This window comes from Neophocaena asiaeorientalis, unplaced genomic scaffold (genome assembly GCF_003031525.2).
Source record: "Neophocaena asiaeorientalis asiaeorientalis breed wild unplaced genomic scaffold, Neophocaena_asiaeorientalis_V1.1 scaffold72, whole genome shotgun sequence".
NCBI classification, from domain to species: domain Eukaryota; kingdom Metazoa; phylum Chordata; class Mammalia; order Artiodactyla; family Phocoenidae; genus Neophocaena; species Neophocaena asiaeorientalis.
The window spans coordinates 6,425,829-6,450,108 of record NW_020185336.1 but is presented as its reverse complement, the minus strand read 5'-3'; the positions used below and the strand labels follow the sequence as shown (position 1 = coordinate 6,450,108).

General features: G+C 36.9%; 1 protein-coding gene across 2 annotated transcripts in view; it reads right to left on the bottom strand.

Annotated features, from left to right (window-relative positions):
* Positions 1–24,280, bottom strand: part of PLA2R1 (phospholipase A2 receptor 1) — a 113,947-nt gene that overhangs the window by 12,758 nt on the left and 76,909 nt on the right. For both annotated transcript variants that reach the window (XM_024735920.1, XM_024735922.1), the window contains 8 exons: positions 24,030–24,065; positions 23,405–23,562; positions 17,686–17,750; positions 13,029–13,132; positions 11,339–11,478; positions 3,496–3,613; positions 2,675–2,805; positions 2,155–2,302 (listed from right to left, as the gene is read on the bottom strand). In XM_024735920.1, coding sequence (XP_024591688.1) covers positions 2,155–2,302; positions 2,675–2,805; positions 3,496–3,613; positions 11,339–11,478; positions 13,029–13,132; positions 17,686–17,750; positions 23,405–23,562; positions 24,030–24,065 — 900 coding nt within the window. The remainder of the gene's footprint in view (positions 1–2,154; positions 2,303–2,674; positions 2,806–3,495; positions 3,614–11,338; positions 11,479–13,028; positions 13,133–17,685; positions 17,751–23,404; positions 23,563–24,029; positions 24,066–24,280) is intronic.

Sequence of the window (24,280 nt, the reverse complement as noted above, 5' to 3'; positions counted from 1 at the left end):
GAGATTACTAAGGCCTTCGTTAGAGGCGTGTGGGTAAAATTCAAGGAGATATGCACATAGAGCACCTACTATAGGACGTGGAACACAGCAGGCACTCAATAAATGCTGCTTCTTGCTCTCCTCTCCTCTTCTTGTCACATTCTCCCAAATAAAAATGGCAGGGTGAGGCTTTGACTTTTCCTGAAACTGTTACCTCAGTATAGCAGTAGTACATATTGTAAAACCAAAGTAAAATTAATCTATTCACCAATTAAATTTTGATGGACCACACTTTCATCATCTGTTTTTCTTTGTAGAAGTCTATTTGCCAGCTGATGTACCAAGACTAAATGTTATTTATACAAAGCAACATAATACCAAAGTAGCCATTTAAAAATGATAACAATTTTTAAAATTAAAGTAACTGAAATTCTTTGTATGTGTGACCCAAATACCAATTTAACTGGTTTTCCCCACTAAATCATGCCCCTGTATTTTCACATATATGAGTTTCTCCCTATGTTATTGATTTCATCAAGTTTCAAAACATAAGTGATTTTGAGCACTATGATTTTGCCATCTGCTGCCCTGAGAAAGATCCACCTGAAACCAAGTTCAAAATTGGGGGTCTTGACTTTGCCCTTATCTCTCTTTTTATTCAGATATCTTTATTCTTTCAGGCAGATCAAAGACTTTAGTTTCGAAACCCAATGTAAACACATACTCACATGGCACACAAAGAAGAGGAGTCAGAATTTGGATATTCACTGTAGACTACAAGAACTTGTGTAGTTGAATAATAATATAATAGAAACAATAATAACAAAAGCAACAATTGTTTGTTAAACACGTGCTAGGAACTTGCTAAGCATTGTATATATGTAGAGTCTGTGAGATAGTTATTATTCCATTTTACAGATGCAGAAATCAAGGTTCAGAGAAGATAATAAACTTGACTGACAGTTTATTTATAGAGGTGGAATAGGAACCCAGGTGGGATTTGAACTCCACCACCACTGCTCCATACTGTCTCCAAAAGAACATAAACATTTTGTTAGTCCCAAAAATATCAAAGAGAGAAAGTGGTCAGAGGGTACATTTCAAGAAGAGAGCGACATCAAGGTCCTAGAATAGAATCATTGTATTTGAGAGAACTTGAGTATGTTACTTATTTTTCCTAAGCCTCAATTTCCTCATCTGTAAAATGCGGAGACTTTTACTTACTTCATAGAAGTGTCGGGAGGACTTTATGGCACAATACTTATAAAAAGCAAGGCACAGTGCCAGGCGCATCATAAGTATACAAGTAATGACGTGTTGACATTATTTCTTTTCTGACGAGACTCTGCTCTTCTCATAATACTCTTGCTATAGCTGATCTGGTATCTTTCAGTTCCTGACCACTACCATGCTAAAGTGATAACTGTGAACTAGGAAAGAGGATTTCTCTGGAACTGCTTTTCTGAGGATGGGTTGATACTTAGTATCATCAAAGAGTTCAGATGTATGCAACACTGAGAGGTATAATTCATATTCCAAGTAAGCATATGTATCCTAGGCTGCCTAGAATTCCACACAGCTCCAGACACAAATTATGGCCTTCTAGGGAAGCCTGGGACTCAGTAAAAGCATGAGATGTGAGCTATTGTTGTTATTCTTTTTATTTTTGTTACTCAAGGTCACTTACAGTGCATTCACATTGTTCATGCCCCCACTGGCTACCTGTAATACTACAGCTTTGGTATTTTATACCAGAAGTCGTTGGGGGTTCTGATATCTAGAAACGTGCTGTTTGCCATATTTAGCCACAGAGACCATTTTAGGGTTCCAAGAAAGGAGTAAGTATTGAGTTCGTTTATTTCCTTGACTCTCTTCCAACAGATTTTCAGTGTCTTTTTTAAAATATCTGAACAGACGCATAATCCTAGAACAAGCGGTAAAGCCTTTTAATATGACCAAGATGGATGCATAAACTTGGTCATCACTCAGGTGGTCTCTGGAGTCCTTAGAACCCCACTAGGGGGCACAACCCTGAGGTAGTGGAGATTAAGTGACTTAAAAAATAAGTGCTGGCACTTAGCTATGAAACTATCATTTATACAGTGTGTAAAACAAATGTGGAAGAGAAGAGTGGACCATGGAAATGAAAGGAATAAAAAAACAAATATTTCTTACCCTGCATTTTTTCACAAACAAACCCATAGCCTTCTTCTCTACAGTCTTCAAAATACCATTTTCCAGTGAAATGAAAATTAGGATTATTTGACAGCAAGGCACAGAGAGGAATGCGTTTTTGAACTTCGGTGGTGTTATGACTTGGAATCTTCAAAAGAATACATGTTTTTTTAAAAATGGTAACATATAACGTTATTATAACATTGATATTTTTATTAAGGACATAATTTTAAAAATTCAAACACTATTATTCCTTTATTTGCGTTTAATAAACCTGTTCACAAATCAGTTCATAACCCACAAAATAAATAATTATTGTGATGAGTAAAGAAATTATATTCATGGAACACATGACAATTATATGAAATTACATTATTAAAAGTTAATATATTAACAACCAACTAATAAAAATTTATGCCTACAAAATATAGGAAGTAAAAAAAAGAAAAACTTCAGTAAACAAGTCTCAAATAGGATCTCTTGCTAAAATGATTTCTAAAAAATAAATCTTAAAACTTACATTTACTATATCAAATGGGGACCAATTAGAATATGACACGGGCCTTCCATTTAGCCATTTTTCATAATCATCATTTTGTAACCCTATCCACACATTAGTGGTATGGCCAAAAAGATTCATAGTAATGAAAGCTGAAAAATAAGAATACATTATCAAATTTAATACCATATAAACCATTTGGGTAATCATCAAATTCTGTTTATAGCTATGATTTTATTTAAATGATAGCAAAACTTAATTACGATTCAACTGTAGGAATTTGTTACTTTGTCCTTATTAAGATGATGCCGTCTCTGTCACTTTTGTTCAGTTTAAACTGACAGCAATTAGCTGGCTAAGCCTGGGATTTCATCATATCATTAGTAAAACAATTTCCAGTGTTCATTCAATGCCTTTCTAAACAAAAGAGGGTTTATCCATTATACTTAACTAAAGTATACGATTATTGCCTAAATAGCAAATGAAAGTGTGTAGGTAACTCTAAAGGGATCTAAAAAATTATACCATGCAATTATAATAGACTATACCTCAGATTATTTTAGCCATTTTGAAATGCCGATCATAAATATATCCTTATTCTTTCCACTACGCCTGGTGAGACAAAAGACTCCCAAAAATCAGCAGTTTGTAAACAATGGAGTGTACTAACTTTTACAGATGTCATGATATGAACCTTATAGGTCAAACTGAAAACGTACGTGTCACCAGCAATATAATACTTAAAATGTTGATTTGGAAATGTTAGTATTTTGGAGGAATATTTTAACAGACGCTTGAATAAAAATGGTGATTTTTGCCTGATTGAACATTGAATACTCTACCTTGTTCCACCTCATTTTCAATGGCGACAAGTGTCCCCCCTTCTTCAACACAAAAATCTTGAGCAGATGTCCAGTTCTTCCAATCGCTTGGGTCCTTGGGGATTTTCATCAAAAGGCACTATAAAAATGTCCAAAAAAGCATTCATTTCCATATTTTCCTAAACGAATTAAAAGTTTCCTAAAGATACTGAGGACCAGCTTTGAAAATTTTTTATAATTTTCTTGCACAGAAATGACTCTTTCCCCCCCACACCCCCACCAGCTGCTCCAGAGGTGTGAAAGAAAAACAGAGGACCAGCTTTCAGGGTGAGTCAGTGCCTTTTGTACATTTGCATCAGGCGGGAACAGAGGATGCAGGATGTCAGAACGATGTCTTCAGCTCAAGGAAAAATAGCATTCCTTCTAAAAAGGAGCCAGCCTGACTGCAGAGTTTACAGTGGAGGATTTAATCTTGAAAATATTTCTTTCGGTGGCAGTTAATAGATTTGTTCCATTTTATTTACAAATACGCTTCCTCACTTTAAGTGAGAGAGGAATATTGAGGAATCAAACCACATCAGGTATTTAAATTCACTAAATACTTGGAGTCAGCCATGTGATCCAAAAGTCCATGAGGAAGAACCAGAAAAGAAAAAAATGAGCCCAATGGGAAGAAAAGCAAGGGAGGACCAAGGAAACCTAGGAAGGAGAAACAAAGGGGAGGGGTGCCAACAAGGTCAAAAGGAACTCAGAAAGAAGGCTGTGGGGTTTGGCAGTGAGAGTTGATTTTCACTCGAGAGAGAATCATGTCTATGGCGTGGCAGGGGTTACTTATTATGGGATGAGAAATATGGAATGGTAACTGCTAGGCAGATCAGGCAAGTTGAAGAAAATCACCCCCTCACCAAGCTCAGTGAAATTTAATCATGTTAGTTGGGCTATATGGAGTCAGGGGAGAGGGAAAGATAGAAGAGAAAGGCTGTAACAGATCAGGCAAAGTTCCAGAGAAGTCAGGAGAGACTTTATGCCAAAAATATTCCATATGGATTACTCTCTCATTAATGAACATAGCCAACCCTGGTCATTGATAGGTGTGATCTTGAGGTCTGCCACTGAGAAAATCCCAGCTACAAGATTATTCTAGGCTAATGTGGCAACCTCCATGCCACGTGAGAGCGCATCCTTCTGCATCCTTCTTTAATTTCTAGGTTTATCAGTCCCCCATCCCTTCCCTACTGTCACAGACTCCTTACAAAGCAGAGGGACTAAGTGTTGCTCCTCTCTGAACAGCAAAACAAACAAGGTCCTCAGTAAATATTTATGCAACAAAGTAAAAGCCAATAGACCCTGAAATGATTGTCAAATGACATTCTCAGGATTCTAGATTTAGTCCAGTGGTTCTCAAACAAGGCCACTTTGCTCCTCAGGTGATATCTTCATAATGTCTAGAGACATTTTGGTTGTCACAGTTCAAGGGGGGAGGGGGTGGTGACTGCTATTGACAGCTAGTGAATTGAGACCAGGGATGCTGCTAAACATTCTATAATGCACCGGTCAGTCCCTCACAACAAGGAATTATCCAGCCCCTAATGTCAATACTGCTCAGGTAATTCTTTTCAGAACCCAATTCCGAACGTGTCACCCTTCAGGGATTTTCCACTGTTCTTAGGATAAAAACCAGAAACTCTGATCTAGCCTGAATTTGAGTTGCCAACTAAGAGAGGAAGTACATTTTCTCTTCTTCTGATCCCCTTTACCTTATTTGCTTCACAAAGAAATGGAATTGGCTTTAAAGGGTTTTAATTTTATAACAACTACCCTTTTATCAATTTCCTTTCATTCTGCCTCTTTCCTCTAATTACAAATTCCAAAGAGTGGAGCATACTAATTATTAGGAAGTCTTATCATTTAATGCGAATTCACCTTGTGTTCAGATAGTTGCACTAATGAACCATTCAAAAATACCAATGAACCTCACTGTTTCATTTAGCTCAATAAATCTCTCCAGAAAACACACACACATACCCCCGCTTCCCACCCAGCCCCCACCCCCCACCCTGTTTGCCTCAGCCAGGATTTACCAGCTTGAGTATGGGAGTGTAGACCCCCATTGCCACAACTTCATTGTTTCTAAAAATATAACATGTTCACTAACACACTTTGAAATTGTGTCAATAATTAAAGCAAAGTAGCAAGATGGAGTACAACACCCTCAATTTTAAATTGTTTATTACTGATTTGCAAAATGTGATCAAGTTTAATGCATCTCTGATATTACTGTGAATTAAGGATACCTTACTGTATTCCAAACGAGTTTTGAATATAAAACTCTTTTGTCTCAAAGTCATTTCCAGTTCAATACTTGAAAGTGGAATTCATGATCTTCCTCCCAAATTTGGTCCTTTTTCAGTGTTCTTACTGACATTGAATGGCATAGTCAGTCATGCATTTACCTAAATCTGAAACCTGAGCGTCTTCTCACCCTTCAGTCACCTTCATCACCCCTTCGGTCCTACCATTTGGACGTCTCATTTCTGAGACCTTCACCACTCTCCCTATTCCCACCACCCCACAGTCTCCGCCACCATCATCTTAGCCCAAAGGACTTATCTCTTGCTTGGACTATTGCAATATCTTTCTAACTGCTCTTACTTTCCTCAACCTCACCTTCCTCCAGTCTATCTTTGGTACTGCAGCCTGAATGATTCTTTCTTTTCAAAACTCAACCCTGATGATCATATCCCTCTTTAGTTAAAACCCTTCAGGGTTTCCTATTGCTCTTAGGATAAAAACCAGAGACTCTTAACACAATAATCGCCCTTGCCTACTTCTTTTGTCTCACTTTCTACATTCTAGTTCTCTATGCTTCTTTTACTTTCTTCAATATGTCACATTCCTTCTCACCACAGGTCCTTAGTACATGTAGTTTCCCCTACTTTTAATGTTTCCTGTCCTTCTGACCACCTCAGTCAGGTCCTCCTGTTATATACTTTTATGGAACTGTGTAACTCTCCATCGCTTGTGTCACAGTTGTAAATTAGAGTTATTTTCCTGATTTGCTAATGTTTTCTCCCCCTCTAGTCTGTAAGCTCCCAAAGAGAAGGGATTATATTTGTTTTCCTCACCATTGAGTTGCCAATATCCAGCATATTTAAATGCAATGAATGAATAAAGCGCTAAGAATTTGAATAATTTAAAAGAGGAGAGAGTTTTTTTTTTTTTAAGGAAAAACTGTGTCGTGCATGAAACCAAATATTGGCTAATCCAAAATTAGATGGTGCAAAGCAGCCATCAGCACTAAATCCAGGTCCCTGAATAAAAATGTATAAGTAGAAGCACAAGAGTTAATCTAATATACACAGAGAATTTCTTCCTCTTACATACAACTCTGCTGTGACAAGTATCTTAGATGACTCACTCTTCCTGGGGTAATCCCTGGTCAAACCTCTTTTACATCATCAAACATGGGGAAAATAATTTATGAGAAATGAGAAAAGACACTTAACTTCTGGTATCTCAGTTTTGAAACTCTTAAAGGTGAAGAGTCAACCAAGTGGGATTTTTTTCTTAGAAATAACCAATGAAAATTTGTCCTAGGAAGTTGACAAACAAGAAGCAAAGTTTAGTGGAACATAATACAGTGACGCTTATTCATAATTCTGAAGTGAGTAATGTCTGTCGTTGCTATCTCCCAGTTCTCCTTCTGTAGCTTTTTTCTGTTAGTCAGAACTATGCCCACTGGGCTTTCCACTCCTCTCAACTATTAACCCTCCTATTCCCACCTTTTCTAATGATCTGATAAACCCACTTATCCCAAAGTGTAGGTGACAGATGAGGCCATCTCAGAAATATTTCCCTTAAAAAACGTAGTGGAAAGTGTTAAGGCAAAGGCATGAGACTCCAGTGGTGGGATTTTAGCCATTAATATGCAGGGGAGAGCACTGTGGGTGGGGAGACACACTTGGGGACCCTGAAATCTCACTCTGTAAAAGGTCACCCTCTCATGAAGCCTGCTGTGACCCTATCCTTAGTAATCAAATCCTCTGAATGATTAGAAGACTAAGTTGTGTAACTGTTGCATTGCTGGGCAATTATTGGCTGCACATTAGAATAACCAAGGGAGCTCTTAAAAAATACTGATGCCTGGATCCCATGCAGATCAATTAAATCAGAATCTTTGGGATGTCACCTGCACCTTGATATTTTTAGAAAGCTCACCTGGTGATTCTAAATATTTGATCAGGGCTGTGAACCACTGATCTAGCTACTAGTTATCAATAAAAATTAAAAAGACCCTCTGAGCTACATGAGGGTGTTTTAATCCTGCTCCATAGTTAGCCTCAGAAAGCCCTTCTCCTCTCATGTGTGTGTCTGTGCTTTACTCATGCCCCTTCTTATTCTTTCAAAGGAAGCGTTCACTTGTTCTTTTGCCCTGGGTCTGCTGCACCATCACCATTATCATGCCCATATGTGTACATACTCCCCATGTTTACACAGGAGGAAACATGGAATATAGCTAAGCTATGTAGATAAGAAAGTTTAAGGAAAGGACAATGGCCAAGGGTAAACCAAAAGCAACCATTGTAAGTTTCTAAGAATTATTTCTCTAATGCCAAGGGTATGACTTGTCATGAATTTCCTTAAAATATTCTTTTTTATACATGGGATGCACTTGTTTTAATAGTTGTGAAAAACTGTCAGATACAAGAATTAACTAAAAATGGATCAAAACCTAAATATAAGAGCTAAAACCATAAAGCTCTTAGAAGAAAACATGAGGTAAATATTTGTGAACTTGGATTTAGCAACATATTCTTAGATATGACACCAAAAGCATGAGCAACAGAAGAAAAATTAGAGAAATTGAACTTCATTAAAATTAAAAACTTTTGTGCACCAAAGGACATTATCAATAAAGTAAAAATACAACCTAAAGAATGAGAGAAAATACCTACAAAACATATATCTGATAAGCGTTTTATATAAAGAGCTCCTACAATTCAATAACAAAAAGACAAATAACCCAAATAAAAAAGTGGGCAAAGGAGTCGAATAGACATTTTTCCAAAGACTATATATAAATGGTCAATAAGCACATGAGAAGATGCTCAACATCATTAGTCATTAGGGAAATGCAAATCAAAACCAAATCTAGTGAGATAACACTAGACTCTAGTGTTGGCAGTAATCAAAAAGACAGGTAATAACAAGTGTTGTCAAAAAAAAAAAAAAAACAAGTGTTGTCAAGGATGAGGAAAAATTGCTAGCATACACTGTTGACAGGATTGTAAAATGGTTCAGCCACTGTGGAAAACAGTTTGCTCGTTCTTCAAAAAGTTAAACATAGAATTAGCATATGATATAGCAATTCCACTCCTAGGTTTATACCCCAAAGAAGTGAAAGCAGGGACTCCAACAGATACTTGTGTGCCAATGTTCATAGCCGATTTATTCACAATAGCTAAAAAGTGGAAATAACCAAAGTCCATCAACAGATGAATGGGTAAACAAAATGTGGCATGGAATATTATTCAGTCATAAAAAGGAATGAAGTTCTGATACATACTATAACATGGGTAAACCTTGAAAACATTATGCTAAGTGAAATAAGCCTGCCACAAAAGGAAAATATTGTATGAGTTCATTTATATGAATTATCTAGAATAGGCAAATTCATAGAGATGGAAAATAGATTAGAGCTTACTGTGGGCTAGAGGGGATGGGGAATAGAGAGCTATTGCTTAACCAATTACAGAGTTTCTGTCTGGGATGATGATAAGTTTTGGAAATAGAAGTGATAGTTGAATAACATTGTGAATGTAATTAATGCCACTGAATTGTATACTTGTAAATGGTTTAAATGGCATATTTTATGTTATGCATATTTTACCACAATAAAAAGCTAATTGTCAAAGGTTTTAATAAAAACCTTAGTTATACTCAAGTTCTATTGAATATTTGCTACGTTTGTCATATTGAAATGTATAAATAATTTACAACTGGTAGAAAGAGTTTATGGTTTGAGAAAATAAGAAGCAGACTGAAGGTATCAACTATTAAAAATAGTGTGTCTCAATACTATATAACACTTTAGAGAATGACTATATTATTTTAGAAAATATTTCACAGTGCCCCCGGACTGATTGTGTCATAGGGCTAAGGTGATTGGTAATTCTTAAATTCTTATATGAAGTGGCAGCTGTAGGAAAGGGACAAGACTCAGGGTCAAAAAACTTAAGGTTGATTCTCAGCCTGACACTTATTTGCTGTAAGTTTCAGAAAAAACACACAATTTTATTAGACTCAGTCTTCTCATAGGTCAGATGGGATGACAATTCTGTGTATTTTAAAAATTCAATAAAACAAGAAATATATATATATATTCATTATATATATATTCATTATATATATATTATATATATATTCATTATACATATATTCATTATATATATATATTCATTATATATGTATGAAATTGCCAGCAGAAACAGCTACATGGTAGAAGAAACCCAAGTGTCCATCAATGGATAAATGGAAAAACAAAATGTGTTATGTACATATAATGGAATACTATTCAGTCTTAAAAAGGAAGAAAATTCTGACACATGCTACAACATGGGTGAGCCTGGAGGACACTGTGCTAAGTGAAATAAGCCAGTTACAAAAGGACAAGTACTGTATGATTCCACTTACATGTGGTGTCCGAAGTAGTCAAATTAATAGAGACAAAGTAGAATAGTGGTTGCCAGGGGCTGTGGGGAGGGAGAATGAGGGGTTGTTGTTTAATGGGTTTAGAGTTTCGGTTTTACAAGATGAAAAACGTTTGCAGAGTCATTGCACAGCAGTGTGATTATACTTAACACTACTGCACTATACATTTAAAAACGGTCAAGATGGTAAATTCTATATTATGTGAATATTACCACAGTTAAAAATATCAGTGCCAAATATGTAGTGGGTGCTCAATAAATGTGTATTAAGTCCAGACGGCCCCATTTCACAAATTAACAATGAGAGGAAGATCACAAGGGAGGCAATGCCCTACCAATGTAACTAAACACATAGACTGAAAATTGTCCATGATGGAGGGGCAATTTCATATTAGCATATGAAATTATGACACAGTTTGAGTTTTTAATTATCAAAGAGTTAAACATTTATAATTTGAGATACATTTTAATTACTTCCACCTAAGGCTTATAAAGTTATTTTATTTTAAAACATAAGGAGTAGAGGGGAAGTCTCAGCCTTAATTGGAGACAGTATCAGAAATAATAAATCTAGTTTACAGTATCCCCACTGGCCATTTAGGAAAAAAATCCAATTCTGCATGGAAGTGCCAGCTATATGAGGCTCAAGACAAAGTTGACGGAGCTACGTTATTAGTCAGGCAGTTGACAAGGCGGATAGAGCTCTATGAGGGCTCCAGGCAGGGAAGACACAAAAGAAGAAGACACAGTCTGGGCCCTCTGGAGCTGACAGCTCATTTGGGAACAGGGCCTAGATACACATGCCCACCCCCACACACATGCCCACACGCACACACACGCCCACACACATGTGCACGCACCCGCATCCCACCTAATGAAACAGTCATACAGTGCAATGAATGACAATGTCAGTAGCAAAAACTGAGTATACATATGAAGGGTGGTGTCAAGGCTGTTTTTGACAAAACCTTTTAATTTCAAGAGATCTGCCCCTAAATAGAAAACTTCTCAAATCTCTTGAAAATTGTGACAAAAAAATTCCAGGTCCAATGGACAGCTCGTAGTTTTTCAAAGCCACACCTGCTTTTTGATTACTTTCTAAAATTAAAACCTACAAAAGAGAAACAAAAGCAACTTTTTGAAAACAAGTTTACCTTATAGTCAAAATATAACCATCCTTTGGGACATGTTCCATGTTTTTTTGGTGTATCTTTCTCTTTCTCTATGATCCAAAACTTTTTTCGCTTACAGATGCTAGGCATAGAAACTGAACACTCTTCACTAGCCCAGAGTCCTGGAAGAGAAAATGGTTAGAAATGACCAGAAACAATGGTGACTCTTTGTAGGCATTCTCTAGTGGTCACTGTTTTTTTATGACTGCTGTGGTTTACCAGACTTTGTTAAATCTAGAAATTGAACTAAATTTAACTACTAATCATAGAATTCTCTAGTGACAAGAGCTAACTGGGCAAGGTGCCAAATCAGTAATTCTAATTTAAGAATGTAGAAGGTTTGCAAATGCAAAAGAAAAAAAAAATCTAAACAAATACTGCGATTGCAATCACAAAACTGATGAAAGTTTTAAGAATATTTGACTTGGTTAGCCAAAGAATACTTTGTAGAGTAATATTTTTGACTTAAAGTATTCAACCTCAAGATAAAAAAATTCTAAAACAATAGATGATAATTTCTACTTTATAATTATTAAAAATATAATAATTTAGAAAAAATAACTCAGGAATTTCTAAGGAAGAAGCACTTCTGAACCCTGACCCTTAAACAAAACACACACATTTAGAGACATGCCCTCAGGAATATAGCCCAAAGTCCTCAGTCTCTTGGAAAATGTTCTTTTAATTAGAAGAGCTGTATTTTCAGAGTAAAGGTTTATAGAATGCATTTCATTAGCATTCAAGTTACAAATTCCAGAATAGGGCAAGGATGCATGTAAATTGCAAGGGCAGGTTCAGTTTTCTAGTGTGAGGGGTATAAGCCAAAAAGATATTGGCATTCTGAAGGAGGGGCCGGAATGCTATTTTCAATGCCGATTAGCTGCCATTCTTCCAGAATCACAAATAGCCTTTCTGTAGGCTGTTGTGACACCTGCTGGCAAAAGCGAGCTGATTAACAACATGGTTTTTCCTCTCTTAACTTTCTCTGCAGCTGCCCTTACATCAGAGATTGCTTTCCATGTTTATCCCTCTCCTGACTTGGGAGAATCTGTTAGAGTCAGGGACATCATTACCTTTTATTGGATAGAAACAGCGGGATGGATATGAGTGGACAATCAACCCCAATAACACTGTATTGATGAATAGAATTTAAAAACCCATCTTAAATGTGCACATACTTCTAAATCCAACTGGCAGAGAATTGGTGTTCTAAGGCAGGTAGCAATTAATGCCTGGTGTTAAAACAAGAACACTGAATTCAATGAAAATTTTTCTTAAATGGGAAAGTGAAAGTAAATTTCAGAGGTTAAAGTTCTGACCAATTATAAACTGGATCCTACAAAGAGATTTTTAAAAATGGGCCCATGTTGAAATTTCATAGAGAATAGTATTTGTCAGGCAATTTTTAACCCATTTCAGTGGGCCCATTTTTGGTAGTTTTGGTTCAAGAGGAAGGACTTACCTGGATGTAAATTATTTTCAAGAACATGAATGCATGGCATAAACTGTAGGAATGGTCATCCTTAAGACTTATAAAATTAAACACACTCAGTTGAAAACCAAAATAACCAAACAAAACCTTCTCACTGAACTAATGCAATGAAAAGGAGACTTAAAGTCTTCTGAAAATTATGTTTGTATTATAAACCCAAAAGTGGATGAACAAAATAACCTGTTATGGATGAAATGAAGCCACATCTCTGGCTCTGATTAATCATGGATTCTTCTTTTCCTTTGTCCCAGTTCTGGTATATTACTGGGGATCCATCTCTCCAGCTGCAGGAAAATCAAAAAATTAAAGGTCTTCTCTCATTCTGCACGTTCAATCTCCAACACCATTTTTGGAGTTCTGGGATATGGACTGAAGGCATAATATTTTATTAAATTAAAAATAAATTCACGTTTGCGGTTAGGGAAATGAAAATTTGTAAGTTAAAGATAAGGTTTGAAGGCTTTTCAACAAATTTTTTAATTTTTAATTTTATTTTTATACAGCAGGTTCTTATTAGTCATCCATTTTATACACATCAGTGTGAACATGTCAATCCCAATCTCCCAATTCATCACACCACCACCACCACCACCACTGCCGTTTCCCCGCCTTGGTGTCCATACGTTTGTTCTCTACATCTGTGTCTTTATTTCTGCCCTGGAAACCAGTTCACCTGTACCATTTTCTAGGTTCCACATGTATGCATTAATATACGATATTTGTTTTTCTCTTTCTGACTTACTTCACTCTGTATGACAGTCTCTAGGTCCATGCACGTCTCTAAAAATGACCCAATTTCATTCCTTTCTATGGCTGAGTAATATTCCATTCTATATATGTACCACATTTCCTTTATCCATTTGTCAGTTGATGGGCATTTAGGTTGCTTCCATGACCTGGATATTGTCAACAGTGCTGCAATGAACATTGGGGTGAATGTGTCTTTTTGAATTATGGCTGTCTCAGGGTATATGCCCAATAGTGGGATTGCTGGGTCATATGGTAATTCTATTTTTCGTTTTTTAAGGAACCTCCAACTGTTCTCCACAGTGGCTGTATCAATTTACATTCCCACCAGTGCAAGAGGGTTCTCTTTCTCCACACCCTCTCCAGAATTTGTTGTTTGTAGATTTTCTGATGATGCCCATTCTAATTGGTGTGAGGTAATACCTCATTGTAGTTTTGATTTGCATTTCTCTAATAATTAGTGATGTTGAGCAGCTTTTCATGTGCTTCTTGGCCACCTGTATGCCTTCTTTGGAGATATGTCTATTTAGGTCTTCTGCCCATTTTTGGATTGGGTTGTTTGTTTTTTTAATATTGAACTGCATGAGCTGTTTATATATTTTGGAGATTAATCCTTTTTCCATTGACTTGTTAGCAAATATTTTCTCCCATTCTGAGGGTTGTCTTTTTGTCTTATTTATGGTTTCCTTTGCTGTGCAAAAGCTTTGAAGTTTCATTAGGTCCCATTTGTTTATTTTTGGTTTTATTTCCATTACTCTAGGAGGTGGATCAAAAAAGACCTTGCTATGATTTATGTCAAAGAGTGTTCTTCCTATGTTTTCCTCTAAGAGTTTTATAATGTCCGGTCTTACATTTAGGTCTCGAATCCATTTTGAGTTTATTTTTGTGTATGGTGTTAGGGAGTGTTCTAATTTCATTCTTTTACATGTAGCTGTCCAGTTTTCCCAGCTCCACTTATTGAAGAGACTGCCTTTTCACCATTGTATATCCTTGCCTCCTTTGTCATAGACTAGTTGACCGTAGGTGCGTGGGTTTACCTCTGGGCTTTCTATCCTGTCCCATTGATCTATATTTCTGTTTTAGTGCCAGTACCATATTGTCTTGATGACTGTAGCTTTGTAGTATAGTCTGAAGTCAGGGAGTCTGATTCCTCCAGCTCTGTTTTTTTCCCTCAAGACTGCTTTGGCTATTTGGGGTCTTTTGTGTCTCCATACAAATTTTAAGATTTTTTGTTCTAGTTCTGTAAAAAATGCCATTGGTAATTTGATAGGGATTGCATTGAATCTGTAGATTGATTTGGGTAGTATAGTCATTTTCACAATGTTGGTTCTTCCAATCCAAGAACATGGTATATCTCTCCATCTGTTGGTATCATTTTTAATTTCTTTCATCGGTGTCTTATAGTTTTCTGCATACAGGTCTTTTGTCTCCCTATGTAGGTTTATTCCTAGGTATTTCATTCTTTTTATTGCAATAGTAAAGGGGAGTGTTAATTTCTCTTTCAGATTTTTCATCATTAGTGTATAGGAATGCAAGAGATTTCTGTGCATTAATTTTGTATCCTGCTACTTTACCAAATTCATTGATTAGCTCTAGTAGTTTTCTGGTGGCATCTTTAGGATTCTCTATGTATAGTATCATGTCATATGCAAACAGTAACAGTTTTACCTCTTCTTTTCCCGTTTGTATTCCTTTTATTTCTTTTTCTTCTCTGATGGCTGTGGCTAGGACTTCCAAAACTGTGTTGAATAATAGTGGTGAGAGTGGACATCCTTGTCTTGTTCCTGACCTTAGAGGAAATGCTTTCAGTTTTTTTTCTTGATGAGTCTGGCTAATGGTTTTTCAATTTTGTTGATCTTCTCAAAGAACCAGCTTCTAGTTATTGATTTTTGCTCTTGTTTTCTTTGTTTCTATTTCATTTATTTCCTCTCTGATGTTTATGATTTCTTTCCTTCTACCAACTTTGGGGTTTTTTTGTTCTTCTTTCTCTAGTTCCTTTAGGTGTAAAGTTAGATTGTTATATTTGAGATTTTTCTTGTTTCTTGAGGTAGGCTTGTATAGCTATATACTTCCCTCTTCAAACTGCTTTTGCTGCATCCCATAGGTTTTGGATCATCGTGTTTTCATTGTCATTTATCTCTAGGTGTTTTTTGATTTCCTCTTTGATTTCTTCAGTGATCTCTTGGTTATTTAGTAACGTATTGTTTAGCCTCCATGTGTTTGTGTTTTTTTCTTTTTTTTCCCTGTAATTGATTTCTAATCTCATAGCGTTGTGGTCAGAAAAGATGCTTGATATGATTTCAATTTTCTTAAATTTAACTGATGCTTTATTAGTGACCCAAGATGTGATCTATCCTGGAGAATGTTCTGTGTGCACTTGAGAAGAAAGTGTAATCTGCTGGTTTTGGATTGAATGTACTACAAATATCAATTAAATCTATCTGGTCTACTGGTATGTTGTTGCATTTAATATTGTCCCAGAGGTCTCTTAGGCTGTCTTCATTTCTTCTTCTTCTTTTCTTTTTTGTTTTTTGCATGGGTCTCTCACCGTTGCGGCCTCTCCCACTGCAGAGCACAGGTTCCAGATGTGCAGGCTCAGCAGCCGTGGCCCATGGGCCCAGCTGCTCCACGGCATGTGGGATCTTCCCGGACTGGGGCACAAACCCACATCCCCTGCATTGGCAGGCGGATTCCCAACCACTGCGCCACCAGGGAAGCCCTGGCTTCATTTATTTTCATTCTTTATTCTTTTCTGTAGCAGTGAATTCCACCATTCTGTCTTCCAGGTCACTTATCCATTCTTCTGCCTCAGTTATTCTGCTATTGATTCCTTCTAGTGTAGTTTTCATTTCAGGCATTGTATTGTTCATCTCTGTTTGTCTGTTCTTTAATTCTTCTAGGTCTTTGTTAAACGTTTCTTGCATTTTCTCAATCTTTGCCTCCATTCTTTTTCCGAGGTCCTGGATCATCTTCACTATTATTATTCTGAATTCTTTTTCTGGAAGGTTGCCTATCTCCACTTTATTTAGTTGTTTTTCTGGGGTTTTATCTTGTTCCTTCATCTGGTACATAGCCCTCTGCCTTTCCATCTTGTGTATCGTTCTGTGAATGTGGTTTTTGTTCCACAGGCTGCAGGACTGTAGTCCTTGCTTCTGCTTTCTGCTTTCTGCCCTCTGGTGGATGAGGCTATCTAAGAGGTTTGTGCAAGTTTCCTGATGGGAGGGACTGGTGGTGGGTAGAGCTGGCTGTTGCTCTGGTGGGCAGAGCTCAGTAAAACTTTAATCTGCTTGTCTGCTGATGGGTGGAACTAGGTTCCCTCCCTGTTGGTTGTTTAGTCTGAGGTGACCCAACACTGTAGCCTACGTGGCTCTTTGGTGGGGCTAATAGTGGACTCTGGGAGGGCTCACGCCAAGGAGTACTTCCCAGAACTTCTGCTGCCCATGTCCCTGTCCTCACGATGATACACAACCACCCCCGGCTCTGCAGGAGACCCTCCAACACTAGCAGGTAGGTCTGGTTCAGTCTCTATGGTGTCACTGCTCCTTCCCCTGGGTCCCGATGTGCACACTACATTGTGTGTGCCCTCCAAGAGTGGAGTCTCTGTTTCCCCTGGTCCTGTCTGAGTCCTGCAATCAAATCCCACTAGCCTTCAAAGTCTGATTCTCTAGCAATTCCTCCCCCCATTGCTGGACCCCCATGTTCGGAAGCCTGACGTGGGGCTCAGAACCTTCACTCCAGTGGGTGGACTTCTGTGGTATAATTGTTCTCCAGTCTGTGAGTCACCCACCCAGCAGTTATGGGATTTGATTTTATTGTGATTGCGCCCTTCCTACAGTCTCACTGTGGCTTCTCCTTTGTCTTTGGATGTGAGGTTTCTTTTTTGGTGAGTTCCAGTGTGTTCCTGTTGATGATTGTTCAGCAGTGTTTTCTGATTCTGGTTCTCAAAAGAGGGAGTGAGAGCATATCCTTCTGCTGCACCATCTTAAACCAATCTCCTATTCAACAAGTTAACCATTAAGATATAGTCCAATCATTCTGCAAATAAAAACCTGTTAAACAAAGTTAAATGCAAATTAATCAATGTCCATACCGAAATTCATCATTGACTCTTTCTTCCCGAAGTCCAATCCACCAGTTTACACCATACTTTGATAGCTATTTAAAAAAGAGAGAGAGAATGTCAGAATTTATCCTACTTTTTTTCCCTTTTCACTATTAAGATTAATGGGGTCACTGTCAATAGCTTTCTATTCTTCAGTATTTTACCCAATTATCTAAAGAAGAGTACACTAAGGCCTAGCATCTTGAGAAGACCTGAAACTTCATTATTCTAAACTACTCCCTCCTCATTATGTAAGAAAATTGGAATCAAATATTGAACATTATTTTGATTTCATACAACATGCCATAACTTTGTCACAATGTTTCCTATATATATTTAAAAGTAAATTCTCTAACTCTCATAAAAGGAATTTAAAAAGTAATATTGTAAAGTAAAATAGAATGTGGATTCCTTTTTTGACTAAAAATTTAGTGGTTTATGCCCTCAGTGATTTATAGAAGTTTACTATACATGCCACCTACTTGAAAAACAGTTCGAGGCACAAAGATCTCAATAGTAAAAATAATTTGTATTTTAGGCGCTAGTCTGATTGGTAAGTTTTTAAACTAAGTATTAGTCAGGCTCAGCGGCCATGGCTCACGGGCCCAGCCGCTCTGCGGCATGTGGGATCTTCCCGGCATGGGGCACGAACCCGTGTCCCCTGCATCGGCAGGCGGACCCTCAACCACTGCGCCACCAGGGAAGCCCGATTGGTAAGTTTTTAAACTAGGTATTAGCACCCTCCCCATTCAAATGGAAACTGCATTATAGGACAAAATAATACTACAGTATTTCCAGTGTTTGACAACTAGAAATTATCCTTTATATATTTTATGAGTTTACACCATTATTTATTACATAGATCCCAGCACAATAAAGAATAAACTTGAAACACCATAGGCATGCACATGCATGTGCACATTAGAGCAGATGTAATACTGGACCTATGACCCAGGAAATTGAAATTCCTTCTTTAACTATAAAAGAAGAACAGGCCTTAAGGATTTCTCTAAGGTCTTTAAATCAATATTCTTTATTGGGTGTGTGCTGTGTGTGAAATGTAACTTAACTTTTTATGCTAAAATCCTGTTAATTTGAAGGCACTGTACACTTCAATTTACACTTTCATTTCTTCTGTAAAGACTTGGGAATGCATTTTAAGATATACAAATATTTTTTCATGTGAATTTCTGCTCATCATACAACAGAACCTAATAGCTCTCTAACATTCTAATTTATACACAGGTATTTTTACTCCTTAATCAGTGTGGCTGTCTGCCATATCAGCAATTTGAAAATAATGCAAGATGGAGCAACTATAATTTTGGATCCCTGAGTTGTTGTTTCACGGATGTGTTCTTACATGCTGAATTTAGACTCCTATTGTCAGATTTTGGAATGGGTCCATGGAGACTGGCTTTGAAATCAGTGGAAGAACCACAACAATTTCATTCAATCTAAAGAGGTCTTATGTGCAACAAGAGTGGAAATCATGGCCCGATTGTTCACTGCCCCAATTAAGGACCTCTAAAGAGGAAGTATAACTACTGCATCTTAAGTGGCATATTTATTACTACCTCGATTATAGCACGGTAATCCTCCACAGGGCACATCACAACCTGTTGTGATATGGAACAGAAATTCATAGGACAAGATAGAGACACCCAAAGTGAAAAATCCAATGTGAAAAATAGATGTTGTAAATTTCAGTTTAGGTATGAAACCGCAACAATAGAAGACATTAGTATTCTTTTGTATAAAAAATGTGATACAACCGTGTACCTCATAGTATCAATTATGTTTTGTCACAGAAAAGCAGTCATTATAGATAGCATCATATGGAAGAACACACCAAAAAGAAATAACCCACAGCAATAGCCAATATATTAATCTACTAAGCAGTATAAGGAAGAACAACCTGTCATCTCTTAAAATGTTTCCATAAAAATAGCAAAACCAAGTTATTTTAAGGATTTAAAACACCAGATTTTTGAGGATGACTAATAGATTTGATATATTTTTGTTAGAAATATTTTGAAATAAAATTTTTAAAGTAAGAGTAAATTGCAATTTTGAAATGCAAATATTGTACAACACAGCATAAAAATGTTAGTTCATGTCAAACAACGCCTAAAGTGCTCATTTGTTTTACTTTTTTGGCATTAATCTGACCAACAAGATGGCTCAAAAAACTAGTACTCAGAAATTCCCTCGCATCATGCCTTGTGGTCTTCTGTTAGTCAAAGAGGAAATTCTGACTCATCACTTTTCCAAGCTGGAAATATTCTGTTAAAAAAATTCTGCTTCAGATTTTTTAAAATGCATCCAGCTTTCTTTTTCAATAATTAGTTCTTCTACTCCCCAACTGAATGTTGTCTTTGTCTTTCACATTTCTGAGTTACTACTCTTCTTAGAGGAGCTATACAATACATATGTAACTTTAAAAATATTTAATTATTTAATTCTTATTCTTCCTGTAACTATAGGATGGGCATGCCACAAGAACGAGTGGTATGACCTCTACATATTTAGTTCCTCATCCAGAACTTCTGGACTGACTCATTCCAGCCAGATGTTCTTAGACATGGGATTTTTTAGTTAAATGTAAATGGTCACCGTAAATACCACCGCTACCACCAACAAACATTGCCTAACTGCTATAAACTAAGCAGGAGGAAGAACTGCTTTCGAAATGTACAGCATTCTTTTTTCTAAATCGATACCCTTCCCATTTGGCTTTCTTGCTCCATTCTTGGTCTGCACATTCCCTATGATGATTTTCTTCTGTGTTAGATCAGTCAGCCACTCACCCATAATACTGACAGGGCATTCTTTATTAATATGGTCATAGGTTTGGTAATAATGTTGCCATATAAGACACTACAAGGTTTGTCTGGTTTGAGATCACTAGATCTAGTCCTCAACTAGATCATGGCAATGGCTATGCCTTTTCAAATGTCTAAGCCTGTGGGGTTTTACTCTTCCCTTCAATGGGAGATATTAACTCTGCCATTTCCACTGACTTCCCAACAACCAAAGACTGGGAGAGTGAATTAAGGGAAAGGTTAAGAGAGAAGACCTGCAGAGGTTCCTAAAAGAGCTAAGCTCTGCTGGAACGATCAAAGAAGCCCTTTACTGTGCATATCTGAGACATAGCTGACAGTTATCTTTTGGGGAGGGATTTTATTTTATTTTATTTATTAATTTTAAAAAGTTGAGGTATAGTTGTTTTACAATATTATATTAGTTTCAGCTATACAACATAGTGATTCAAAACTTTTATAGATTATACCCCATTTAAAGTTATTATAAAGTAATGGCTATATTTCCCTATGCTGTACAGTATATCCTTGTAGCTTATTTATTTTATACATAGTAGGTTATATCTCTTAATCCTCTACCCCATCTTGTCCTCCTTTTCTCTCCCCACTGATAACCACTAGTTTGTTTTCTGTATCAGTGAGTTTGTTTCTGTTCCGTTATATTAATCATTTGTTTTGTTTTTTAGCTTCCACATATAAGTGATAACGTACAGTATTCCACATATAAGTGATAACGTACAGTATTTATCTTTCTCTTTCTCTTTCACGAAGCATGATACCCTCTAGGTCCATATACGTGTTGCAAATGGCAAAATTTCATTCTTTTTTATGACTGATATTCCATTGTATATATGTGCCACATCTTCTTTATCCATTCCTCTGTTGATGGGCATTTAGGTTGCTTCCATGTCCTGGCTACTGTAAATAGTGCTGCTATGAACATTGGGGTGCATGTATCTTTTCGAATTAGTGTTTTCATTTTTCTTTCAGATATATACCCAGGAGTGGAACTGCTGGATTTAGTTCTTTGAGGAACCTCCATACTATTTTCTGTAGAGGTTGCACCAACTTACATTCCCACCAACAATGAGCAAGGGTTTCCTTTTTTTGGATGGATTTTAGAACTAGCATATTAATGTAATGAATATGCTGTTCTGCTGCCTGCGGCCGTTTTTAAAAATGACCTTGTAAGTCAGATGACCTGAGATCACTTCCAAATTCCACTACTTAGCTGCTGTGTAACAAAGTTCCTTCACCTCTTTGGAGTCTTAGCTTCTTCATCTGTAAATTATGCTGACGATAGAACTTCCCACAGAGGGTTCTTAGAAAGATTAAATGCCATTAAATGTTAGTACTTAGCCGTGCTTGACACTCTTACAGTAAGTATTGGCCAAATATCAGCTCCTCTTGGGACGTGCACTTTGCATGTCCATGGATTCGTTTTTAGCCATTCACATGATCTCTTGTTATTGCCGCCAGGGGTGAGGAGTCTGCTGTCTAGCTAAAGAAACAAATGTATTTTCCGAGGTCATGATATGTAATTTGTTGATACTCAATATTACAGTTTTGGCTTGAGTGTTCCATTTGTAGGAGATGAAGAGAAGTAAAACAATGCATGAACCAATAATACCGGGGAACATCCAGTTCTCATGGTTGGTCTGCCACTGAGTCTCTGTAAGGCCGTGCAGTTGTCACCTAACTCCTCTGGTTCTTGACTTTTCCATCAAAATGCAGTAGTAGTCCCAACCTGCATGCACTACACAGGCTGTATGTGTATCAAACAGAATTATAGAAACAGGAAAGCCCAATGAGGTGTGAGGGGAGACATTTCTCTTACAAGTCAAGGATGCTTTAATCCAGAGCTTCATTTTAACAGTCAACTTGCAAGCATAGGAAAAGATGATAGAGCAACCAAGGATTCCTGCAGAGCATGAACTAATGTTAAATTATGGGAAAAGAAAAAAGGCTCTTTCTTATCTTCAACAATTTCCTAGGGAAAATTGGGAATGAGGTTTTTCCTCCCTGGTGCCCCCTTGGTAATTTGTACATACTGCTCCCTTTTCCCTTATTACATCATGTTATTTCCAGCTTTTTAAAGACACGGACTGTATTTTATTTTTGTGTCCTTGACAAATACCACAATGTCTGAGACATACCTAATGCTCAATAAATGCTTGCTGAAGAAATACACTGAAAACCAACACTATTCCTTGGCAGTCTATTCATTGTTGAATGGATTTTGCATGCTGCTTTCTAACAAGCCTAGCTTCTCAAAGGATTTCTCTATCTGAAGTTGAAATGGAGAACCACTCCTGACCATTTTCTGCATAGAGTCTAAAAAAATATTGTACTCTTATAAGTCAAATTTGAAACATTAAAACAGCCATGCACCTCCCAGTACTCTTTCTCGCTCATTTGTGCTTTATTTTCCTCCATGGCATTTATCCATTTATCTTTTTCTAAAATATTATGTAATTCTATTTATTCATATTGATTACAGTCTTCCTTCCCAGACTAGACTAAAAACTCCAGGTGGGCAGGAATTTTGGTCTATTTTAATCACTGATAGAGCCTCAGCCCCTAGAAGAGTAGACTCAATAAATATGCATTGAATGATGGAATGAACCTCACAAAAACAATAAAATACTATTTACTCATCCTTTGTTGCTAAAAAAGCATGAGGAGAAGTGAAATGACTGACCAGCATCGTAAACCTGTGTTTCCAATATTTGCTCTAAATCTCTGTGACAGGAAGAAAAACAGTTCTTAAAAATCTAAGGCTTTTAATGAAACAGATAAATGTCTGAAGTAATATAAAAACAAAATCCCTCAAGGACAGAAGGAGTTAAGCTCTGAGTTTCTCATATTTAATCATATTTAAGTACCGCTCTTATTTTGCCGTGGATGAATTCTTGTTCACGTGCAGAATGAATAGTGAGAATATCACTGCGCAGCCAGCCACAGACAAACTCAAAGGAGGACCATTCCGTGGCAGAGGTATGAAAAAGGTACTCTGCATCCTGATAAAAGAGCCAGGGTGCATCTGAAAGAAAAATAAGCAACACAGGTGAGGCAACAATTATTGAGCAATGTCATACAGACTTAAACAGGGTATACTGTGATTGACCCCAAATGTGTAATTTGGTCACTCAGCATTAAGAAAATGTGTGTGTATACACCCACTCCCACACATAAATAAGTATACAATTTACTTATTTTCCTTGGTCTGTTTCATATAAGAAACATTCACGTATATTCAAAAGTCTGGGATAGATACATATTTTTAAATCATGTGTCATGAAAATGGAGTTAAGCTATGATATGTCTTCAGTAATATTTAGTGACATTTATTAGTTTGATTATTTATTAATGATGGATTTGTTAATTTGAAAAAATTAGTTCTCAATTGACACAAGAAAAGAGAAACTCGATTGGAGCTACGTAATAACACAGTAATGCTACAAAACAGCACAGAATTAGAAATTCAAGAACTGCCAGGATAGTTCTTACCATACTGGTACCAGGGTGGAATCTTGGGTCTCACATCTGCAGAGTGAAAGCAAACCGGTTTGAGTGAACTTTACTTACAGGTGTACTATCTCTGAATTACTTCAGGTCTAAACACAATATTTTGGACTTTGCTTTTTAAAAGATCATTTAAGAACCAGGTGTTGTTTGGAAAGTGGTAAGTTCTCATACTTGAAGAGGAAGCTCAAGAGAGACCTCTGGTTAAAGAGAAAAGGATGTGAATACTTGTTGAG